The sequence below is a fragment of the Trachypithecus francoisi genome, unplaced genomic scaffold (assembly GCF_009764315.1).
Source record: "Trachypithecus francoisi isolate TF-2019V2 unplaced genomic scaffold, Tfra_2.0 Lachesis_group10, whole genome shotgun sequence".
Taxonomy (NCBI): domain Eukaryota; kingdom Metazoa; phylum Chordata; class Mammalia; order Primates; family Cercopithecidae; genus Trachypithecus; species Trachypithecus francoisi.
This window is the reverse complement of record NW_022681455.1, coordinates 83,436,744-83,446,777: the sequence shown is the minus strand read 5'-3', so window position 1 is coordinate 83,446,777 and position 10,034 is coordinate 83,436,744. Positions and strand designations below refer to the sequence as shown.

At 55.7% G+C, this 10,034-nt stretch overlaps 1 protein-coding gene across 4 annotated transcripts; it reads right to left on the bottom strand.

The window, feature by feature from the left end:
- Window positions 1–3,669: 3,669 nt before the first annotated feature.
- ZNF48 (zinc finger protein 48) lies at window positions 3,670–8,345 on the bottom strand. 4 transcript variants are annotated; one of them, XM_033218115.1, is made up of 3 exons: window positions 8,187–8,345; window positions 7,892–7,985; window positions 3,670–6,446 (listed from the first exon to the last, which is right to left on the bottom strand). In XM_033218115.1, the coding sequence occupies exons 2-3, from the start codon at window positions 7,968–7,970 to the stop codon at window positions 4,669–4,671; spliced, it is 1,857 nt and encodes a 618-aa protein (XP_033074006.1). In that variant the 5' UTR covers window positions 7,971–7,985; window positions 8,187–8,345; the 3' UTR covers window positions 3,670–4,668. The 4 variants fall into 4 exon arrangements, with proteins under 4 accessions (XP_033074006.1, XP_033074004.1, XP_033074005.1 ...); XM_033218113.1 differs by having other exon boundaries at window positions 7,859–7,985; window positions 8,187–8,329; XM_033218114.1 differs by having other exon boundaries at window positions 7,859–7,985; window positions 8,151–8,288.
- Between the last annotated feature and the right edge of the window lie 1,689 nt (window positions 8,346–10,034).

Genomic DNA, 10,034 nt, shown 5'->3' with positions numbered 1-10,034 from the left:
AATCCCAGATACTCGCGAGGCTGAGGCATGAGAATCGCTTGAACCCAGGAGGTGGAGGTTGCAGTGAGCTGAGATTGTGCCACTGTACTCCAGCCTGGGCAACAGAGCAAGACCCTGTCTTAAAAAAAAAAAAAAAGAAGAAGAAGAAGGAAAAGGAGAAGGAGAAGCTTGTGGGCGGGGCACAGTGGCTCTCACCTGTAATCCTAGCACTTTGGGAGGTTCAGGCAGGTGGATTGCTTGAGCTCAGAAGTTGGAGACCAGCCTGGGAAATGTGGTGAAACCCTATCTCTACAAAAATCACCAAAAAAAATAAATAAATAAAATTAGCTGAGCATAATGGTGCACATGCCTGTAGTCCCAGATACTTGTGTGGCTGAGGAAGGAGGAGCACTTGAATCTGGGAGGTTGAGGCTGCAGTGAGCCGATATCGCATGCTGCACTCCAGCCTGGGTGACAAAGTGAGACCCTGTCTCAAAAAATAAAAAAATTTTAAAAAAGAAGCTTCTGATTTAAAAAATATATATAAATATACAGTATGAGTGACATAGGAAAAGGACAATAGGGTGTTCTGGCAGGAGAAGAGTGGGGTAAGTGAACAACTCCTTTGGGGGTATTAGGTATTTCGTGCAGGTCTCACTGAGAAGGTAACTGTGAAGAACCTTGAAAGATGAGTAGGTGTCAGGTGTGGTGACGCACACCTATGGTCCCAGCTACTTAGGAAGCTGAGGCAGGAGGACTGCTGGAGCCCAGGGGTTCAATGCTATAGTGCACTACGTTTGTGCCTGTGAATAGCTACTGTATTCCAGCCTGGGCAATATAGTGAGACCCCATCTCTAAAAAAACAAAAACTAAAGATGAGTGGGAGTTTGCCAGATTGGCCAGGAGGCAGTAGGTTGTGGGGGAAAAAAATATATATATATATATATATTTTTTGATACAGGGTCTCATTTTGTCCCCCAGGCTGGAGTGCGGTGTGCAGTCACAGCTCACTGCAACCTCGACCTCCCAGGCTCAAGCGATCCTCCTGCCTCAGCCTCCCGAGTAGCTGGGACTACAGTATTTTTTGGTGGTGGCGGGAATTGTTTTTGTTTTTTGGAGACAGGATCTCGCTCTTTTGCCCGGGTTGGAGTGCATTGGAGTGAACATGGCTCACTGCAGCCTCAACTTCCTGGGCCCAAGCGATCCTCCCACCTCAGCCTCTTGAGTTGCTGGGACTACAGGTGCGTTCCACCTAATTTTCGTATTTTTTGTAGAGATGTCTAACTATGTTGCCCAGTCTGGTCTCGAACTCCTGGCCTCCTGGCCTCTTGCCTCAACCTCCCAAAATGCTGGGATGACAGGCCTGAGCCACCACACCTGGCATGGAGAGGCCTTTGGATCACAGAGGATTCTCTTCCGCTCATAGGTTTGCGGAACCTCACTTGTAATTATTTGTTCAATGTCTATCTCCCGCATAAAAACAGGTCAGGGACTTTGTCTTTATCTTTCTATCCCAGTACACAGCACACAACAGGTGCAGCTGTTGCCTGAGTAACTAATTGTCCTCAAGAAGCTCTTCATGTGTTAGGTGCTCAGAGAGGGGGTTGCTCAGAGAAGGGGATTCCAACTAACCCAGGCTGGAGGGTCAGCGCAGGCTTCTTGGAGGAGGTAGTGCTTGAGGTATTTTGACAGGGGAGATTAACAAGAGGTGGGTAGTGGTGGAGGAGCATTTCAAGTAAAGGAAACCACATTTAAGGAGCCCAGGGCTGAAACTACACAAGTGGAAGGGCTTGAGTCCCAATGAAAGTTAGGCCTGGCCGGGCGCGGTGGCTCAAGCCTGTAATCCCAGCACTTTGGGAGGCCGAGACGGGCGGATCACGAGGTCAGGAGATCAAGACCATCCTGCCTAACACGGTGAAACCCCGTCTCTACTAAAAATACAAAAACTAGCCGGGCGAGGTGGCGGGCGCCTGTAGTCCCAGCTACTCGGGAGGCTGAGGCAGGAGAATGGCGTGAACCCGGGAGGCGGAGCTTGCAGTGAGCTGAGATCCGGCCACTGCACTCCAGCCCGGGCGACAGAGCGAGACTCCGCCTCAAAAAAAAAAAAAAAAAAAAAAAGAAAGTTAGGCCTTACGGACAGCATGTGGAGGAGATCCAGTGGGGTTTTAATGGGGGAGTGACATGGCCAGATGTAATTTTAGAAAGCAGGCCAGGCACGGTGGCTCACGCCTATAAATCCCAGCACTTTGGGAGGCAGAGGCAGGCGGATCACCTGAGGTCAGGAGCTCGAGACCAGCCTGGCCAACATGGTGAAATCCCGTCCCTACTAAAAATAAAAAAAATTAGCTGGGCGTGGTGGTGGGCACCTGTAATCCCAGCTACTAGGGAGGCTGAGGCAGGAGAATCGCTTGAACCCGAGCGGAGGTTGCAGTGACTCGAAGATCCTGCCACTGCACTCTAGCCTGGGCGACAGAGTGAGACCCTGTCTTGAAAAAAAAAAAAGAAAGCAAGAAAAGAAAGTGGCCAGGCGCGGTGGCTCATGCCTCTAATCCCAGCACTTTGGAAGGCTGAGGCGGGCGGATCACGAGGTCAGGAGTTCGAGACCAGCCTGATAAACATGGTGAAACTCCGTCTCTACTAAAAATATAAAAATTAGTCGGGCGTGGTAGAGCACGCCTGTAATCCCAGCTACTCAGGAGGCTGAGGCAGGGGAATCGCTTGAACCCGGGAGGCGGAGGTTGCAGTGAGCCGAGATCGCACCACTGCACCCCAGCCTGGCCGACTTTTTTTGAGAAGAGCGAGACTCCTTCTCAAAAAAAAAAAAAGAAAAGAAAGTTCACTGAAGGATGGCTTGGAGGGCACACTGGTAGGGAAGGGAGCTAGGAAAACCAGGAAGAAGGAACTTCCAAAAGCCCCAAAGCGCTCCCCTCAGGCCATTAAGAGCCCCAGCCCCGAACGCAGGGTTCTAGGGTTTTGAGAGCCCATCAATTTGGAAAGCGCGGGCGGACCAGGAGGAGCCGCACTGCAGCCAGCCCTGGTCCGTTTCTAGGGAAGCCAGGCTGGTGCTTACGATCTCGCGAGAACCCGTCCAGGGATTCTTCCCGCACGGAGATCGGGGAGAGCCGGGGGCGGGAACTTGCGAGGCTGTATTTCGTTGCCTTCATTGCTTAGCGGGGACAATCGCCCTGGACTTTTTTTTTCTTTAATCCCTGGACGATCTGGCCAGTGGTTCTCAAAACGCGAGGGATTGCAGACGTGCTTCCGAGGCTCCGCAGGGCACTGGGAAATCCGGCGGGCTTTTTTAGGGGTGAAGGAGCACCCTGGTTGCCCTCCCTTTGGGCCGTGCAGCCGAATGACTCTTTTCCCGACGCATATAAAGGGTCTCGGATGTCGGGTTTCCCAGGTCCTGGTGGGCGGCGCGTAGGCGTCCGGGCTTTCCACGCAGGTTCCAGACCTGTGGGCCGCCTCCCGCCGACAGCCGTCGCCATAGCAACAGCGCCCCCCGCAGGCCCCCTCTTCCTCCTCCTCGCTGCCTTCCCTCTGCAGTGCCGCGCGGTTTTCCTTTTAAGGGTCGCGCTGGGTGCTGTGGCGTAGGTGGTGCCTGCGGGCAGCCAGACCTCAGGCGGGGCATCGGCTGATGGAGCTGGCGGCCGTTTTTGAACCAGACGTCGGAGCTAGAAAGCCGCTGACTACGCGAAGACAACCTCTTTATTTAATGGGCTCAAAGAGAGCACGGGAACCATACAAAATTTACAGTTTGAATACTGCCCGCAGACACCCCTCTCCACCTTTTTCATGCCTGTGTGTACACACATAGTCCAAGCCTCAGTCGAGAAGCCGTTTATTGGTAAAGAGACACACGGAAATGTGGCTGCCAGGCCTCAGAGCGTCCTGCCCTTCTCCAGTCAGCCGGCCTCTGCTATCCACCAGGACTAGGGCTTGGCATCCAGGCTGGATACCATGAGTGCACCCTCTGTCTCTGGTCTATTCTGTCAGTGTCTCCGTGTCAGGGTGGGTTGGCTCCCTCCAGGGCACAAAGGTCTGGGCTCTGTCCAAGAGTGCCCCTCCGTAGGGGTGGGTACCACCTTAACACAGAGCAGTATTTGCCCCATCCGGATGATTAAGATACCCCTGCCTCATCCCATTACCTTAAATTCCAGAAGCCCCATCACTGCAGCTCAGAAGGTAAACAAACCCTGGTTCAGGCGTTGGTCTCCCAGAGCAAGGTTGGGAGGCATCAGTGGTGCAATCAGCTTACTGCAGCCTCAAACTTTTGGGCTCAAGTGACTCTCCCACCACATCCTCCCAAAGTGCTGGGATTACAGGTGTGTACTACCTGCCCAGCAAGGGGAAAGTGTCAGTTCTCAACAGATGAGGCAGCAGGAATTCAGGGTTGAGTCCTCAGGTGAAAGCCAGTTTATTTATTCAACAAGTATTGAATGCCTACTGTGTGCTAGGCAGTCTTCTAGAAGCCAGGGGTACAGCCCGTCCTGGCAAGGTCCTGACTGAGCCCAGCCAGGACAGTTTCCTGAGCTTCAAGGTTACTCTCTCCAATCCCTATTTCTATCTATTCTCCTTCATCCCCTTTCTTCCCTTCCTTCTCCCTCCCACCACCTCCCAGGCCCTTTCTTTGCTAAGCAGCAGAGCCCCTCCCTTTGGTCTCCTGGGCCTCCACCCGCCCTGGACCTGTCATTCCAGTCCTGTCGGTGCCTCCTGCTTGAGGGGTCTTGCCCTACCATCCCCTATCCCAAAGGGCCTCAGGACCAGGTGCCCACGCTGGTGCTTGATGCGGGCAGAACTGTCACCAAAACCCTTGCCACACTCTGCACACTTGTATGGCTTCTCCCCTGTGTGTGTACGCCTGTGTTTGACCAGATCTGAGCTTCGGGGGAACTCCTTCCCACAGAAGCCACACACGTGGGGCTGGCTGGGTCCAGAAGGCTGGGCCCGAACTCGGGGTCGAGGGGCTGTGGCTACTGGGCCAGGTGGGTTATGTGGCCGCAGGAGAGTGGATGGTGGTGGTGGCCGGGCCCGTTCACCACGGTGGGTGCGGAGGTGCTTGACTCGGGCTGAGCTGTCAGCAAAACCCTTGCCACATTCAGGACAGAGGTAGGGTTTCTCCCCTGTGTGCACGCGATGGTGTTTCACCAGGTCAGAGCTTCGGCGGAAGCCCTTGCCACACTCAGGGCACTTGTGGGGCTTGTCGCCCGCCAGTGGTGGGGGTGGCTCCCCGGCCTGTGGGCCCCCAGGCTCCGGCTCCAAGCCAGGCAGGCCAAAAGGCTCACCCGAGTGTGAGGGACTTCGAGGTGTCAGTGGGGGGCTGGTGCCCAGAGGAGGTGGGGGTGGGCTGGGGATCAGAGCGGGTAGGGGATAGCCTGGGAAGCTGAAGTCCTGGGGCTCCATGTGAGTGAGGCGGTGGCGAAGAAGGGTAGAGCTGAGGCTGAAGGTACGGTCGCATTCCGGGCAGGCATGGGGCCTCTCGCCACTGTGGGTGCGGAGGTGTTTGACTCGGGCAGAGCTGTCCGCGAAACCCTTGCCACACTCTGGGCAGAGGTAGGGCTTCTCACCCGTGTGCACCCGCAGGTGCTTCACCAGGTCGGATCCCCGGGCAAACTCCTTTCCACACACATCACAGCCAAAGGGCTTGGGCCCCAAGTGACTGCGCTGGTGACTCAGGAGGCTGCAGCTGAGCACAAACCTTTTGCCACAATCAGTGCAGATATATGGCTTGTCCTGGGCCTTTGGTCCCTGGGTAGCTGCTGTGGCTGCCCGAGATGGCTGCCGTCGGGGCACCACTGGTCGGGGGGGCTGCTCCCCCCGGTGTGTCCGCTGGTGCTTGATGCGGGCGGAACTGTCACCAAAGCCCTTGCCACATATGCCACACTTGTAGGGCTTCTCACCAGTGTGTGTCCGCTGGTGTTTCACCAGGTCAGAACTCTGCCGGAAGCTCTTGCCACATTCACCACAGATAGTGGGGCGCTCACCAGCAGGGATCCGGGACCGAGGAATCTTTGGGGGACCCTGGGCTGGTGGACGGGCTCTATAGGGCTTCTCCCCACTATGAGTCCGCTGGTGTTTGATCCGGGCAGAGCTATCTCCAAAGCCCTTGCCACAGACCCCACACTTGTAGGGTTTCTCCCCCGTGTGGGTCCGCTGGTGTTTCACCAGATCTGACATCTGCCTGAAGCTCTTGCCACACTCACCACACACAGCGGCCCGATCACTACTAGCCTGGCCCCAGCGTGGTTCCCCCAGGAGCCGGGGGCCTCTGTCCTGAGGCTGAGGCTTTCCTAGACCCTCTCTCTGGACCCATAAGTCATCCCAGTTCTGGATGCCTTCAGGTTTGAGAGAGGCATTTCCTACTTCATGATCTGGGGCCAAATCTTCTTCCTTGAACCCCAAGCCATCTTCCTGTGGGGTGTGTTCGAACTCATTTGGCTGGGAAATCACGTTCTCACTCCCTAGACCTGAGGAAAGAAAAGGAAGTTGTAGACCCTCCCCTTTGGCTCAGTCCTTAACTTTGACAGCAACCTCTCCAGGAAGACTCCCTTGACAATCTGTGGTCACAGGAACCCCAATCTGTCTCCTGTCAACCTCTGCTGCACTTACTATCTGTGCCTCTCAATAAAAACTTGTTTTTACTGGGCCCTTAATGTATGCCATTCACCGAGCTCAGCATTAGTATTAAATCCTTGCAAACAATACTATAACACTATGACTATCCCCATATTACAGGCATGGAAAGACTCAGAGAATTTAAGTCCCTTTGCTGGAGGTTAGAAAGGTTAGAAAGTAGCAAAGCCAGGCCAGCAAGGTAGCTCACACCTGTAATCCTAGCACTTTGGGAGGCCACTTGTGGGTGGATCACTTAAGTCCAGGAGTTAGAAACCAGCCTGGGCAACATGATGAGACCCCATCTTTACAAAAAAGTACAAAAATTAGCTGGGCATGGTGGTGTGCACCTGTGGTCCCAGCTACTGGGAGGCTGAGGTAGGAGGATCACTTGAGCCCAGGAGGTGTAGGCTGCAGTGAGCTGTGATTGTGCCACTCTAGCCTGGGCGACAGAGTGAGACCCTGTCGCCAAAAAAAAAAGAAAAAAAGTAGCAAAGCCTGGTGTCTAACTAAGGTCTGTCTGACACTCAATCCCATGTTAATCCCTGCATTATAGTGTCTATTTGGAAAACCTGGTATTTGCTATTATTATCTTCTTATATTAGCCCATTCGGTAATTTATTACATCAGTTATCCTGTGTGTACCTGAGAGAACCCAGGCCCACATCCCTTCCTCAAGAAGCTTAGGGTGGTAGGAGAGAGAAGATAAAATATCAATGGTTATAATTGTGGGTTCAGAATAACTCTGTTGTCACAAGAGAGATATAAGTAGGAACTGGCATTACGGCAGAGCGAAGAGAAAATAGAGTGGAATGGAAGATAAGGTGTCAAAGGATGTTGGCACTAGTCTGAGCACGCACGGTTTGGATTGGACACTAGCTAACGCTTTTAATTAGAAGACAAGGGGACGCTAGGGAAGGTTTTCCAGAAGACACACAGGATTATATCTGGACTTAGATCAATCTGGCGGCAGAATGCATCGGTGGAGAGAAAGGGGCAGAGAGGAGGCTACTGCAATTGCCAGGATAAAACAGAATGAAACCTGAAGTAGGGCAGAGGCAGAGAGGACGAGAAAGGCCGTGGGGAAGGGGGCAGAGGCCGTGAAGAGCCCCTCCCGGCCTGGCGCACAGTAGGTGCTCGGAAAGCTCCGCTCCCTCCCTCGGGGTTTGCTCCCCTCCCCCTATCTCCCCCGAGACACAGCTCACGTCCGATCTTCTTGCCTCTCGGCCGGCCACAGCCAAGCATCGCAGTCCCCACCGGCCGTTACCTGTCCGTGGTGGCGCACGGCCGAGGCCCTCACCTGTGCGGGCGCCTCTCAGCGGCTCCCTCTCCTCCGGGCCGTGGAGATCCGGGCCCCAGGGCTCTACCGCGCGCTCCATCGCCGGCACGCCGCCCTGAGCAAGAGGACAGACAGCATCCCGCGGTCACACAGCCATGTGTGGCCCGCGGCGCCCTGCCGCTGCCCTCTGCCGGCCAGCGCTGGCACCGGGTGGCGTCGGGTCCCAGGTACGGGCGCGGCTCCCGGTGCCCCCCGCCCGCGCCGCCGGCCGCCCCTGCACCTGCTGCTCCTCCCGGCGCGCAGCCGCCGCTCTCACCTTGCCGGCCGACGCCGGCTCCACCACCCCGGCGCCCTCCGGAGTTCCTCAGCGGGGTGCGGGTGCCCGAGCCGCCAGCGGCTCCGGGATGCGGGCTCCGCGCCAAGCCAAGAGGGGGCTCCGACCCAGCGGTCCCGGGGGCGGCCGCCGGGGGCGGGGACGGGAAGCGGAAGCGCGGGGCCGCACGGAGCCGCTCTAGGACCTTGGAGGAGCTGCGCGCCTGTGGGGGTCGCCCGCGTCGGCTGGAGCTCGGTGGCCCGCGGGCGGCAGCGTGCGGCCCAGGGGCTACTCTAAGCCGAGGACGGCGGCCTGAACTCGGTGGTATTAACCGTGTGCCTCCTGGGCTGCAGCTGGGTAATGAGGCCCGAGGCTCTTCGCAACTGTGGCTGTGTGTCTCCGGCCACCTGCGCCGACCTCCGGGGCCGGCCGACTGCGCCAGCCACCCCGGCCTGGGAGAGACAAAGAAAGAGGGATCCAAAGACGGACTCGGGGAAAGGGGTGGGGAGAGACCAAGGCAGACAAAGGGCGGCGGAGACCCCAGACGGGGCGGGGCGGGGCGCCGAGACATGGGAAACAAAGCGGGGCTGGTCTGAGAGGCCGAGGGCCCGGGGTGGGGGTGGGGGTGGGGGTGGGGGTGGGTGGAATGGGGGCTGGGCTGGGGAGACCGAGGCAAGAGCAGAGGCTAGAGGCAGACACCGGGTAAATGCTGCTGGGGAAATGGAATCAGACCTGAGGCCCGGAACAGAGACCCTGAGCCAGAGACTCACATCAGAGCTTTGAGTCACAGAGGACGCAAGGGCAGAGAGAGTCCGAGGGGCAGCCGCTGACCAAAAATACGGGGAGCCAAAGATTGGCCGCTAGAGACAAAGAGACATAGAAACTGATAAGAGGGAAAGTAATTGACGCAGAGTCCGAGGAGCAGTAAGAAGAGGCTGGGAGCCTGGAGAGAAACAGGCCCAGGAGCAGAGGAACAAAAGACGGCAGTCAGCGAAACGCAGAGACAAAGAGAAAGAGACACAAAGAAAGAGGCGTCCAGAAAGACTCCGGACAGGTCGGCAGCACTACAAAGGCCAGGCTCAGGGAGAGGCTGAAGAACAAGCCGTGTTTCCCATCCTGGTGGTGTTATGCCCACACCGTTTATTCCCCGAAGAAGACCACCAGAGTCCAGGGTCAAAGCCAAGCGGCGAGGATCTTTACTGCAAGTTCGAACTTGGTCCCTCTGTTCCACAACATACAAGAGGGCCCCGAACAATGCGTGCGCTCGCTTTTTATAGCCCGATGTAAATAGGACTTGTAAGGTTACAGAGGAACAAGGGAATTCTTTAGGTTACAGCATTACAATTGGTTAACATATTAAGTTATACATTTAGCGGTGATCTATTGGTTCCCGTGCTTTCAGTAAAACTACAAACGGCTGTGTCGTTATCAGGGATTTTTCCAGGTGGTGTTTTTCTAAAGTTGAGATATATGATGGGACGTGTTTGTACTGGGCTCAGGAAGTTGAGAGATATGAGAGATATATGGTGTTTGTACTGGGCTCAGGAAATTGAGAGATATATGGTGTTTGTAATGGTGTTTGTACTGGGCCCAGGAAATTGAGAGATATATGGTGTTTGTACTGGGCCCAGGACTGAGGAATGTGCCTGATTTCTTTCCGTGGGGCCCTGGCTGGAGCTGTGTTCCCAGGTTCCCAGGCCCCAGGAGCAAGATCCCAGTATCCGCCCACTGGGCGGGCTTGGTTTTGGGGTGGAGAGAGTGTCTGGAGGTGTCTTCAGCCCCTCTGCCAATGATGGTGGGGGTAACTGTGGTTTGTGTATTAATTCACATTTATTAGCATCTTAGTGCTAA

What these genes read in the sequence shown, in the direction of transcription:
- ZNF48 (XM_033218113.1), bottom strand. Translation starts at nt 7,970, where the DNA reads ATGGAGCGCGCGGTAGAGCCCTGGGGCCCGGATCTCCACGGCCCGGAG. An exon ending in CCGTGCGCCACCACGGACAG is followed by an intron (nt 6,447 to 7,858) that starts GTAACGGCCGGT and finishes TTCTTTCCTCAG; the next exon opens with GTCTAGGGAGTGAGAACGTG.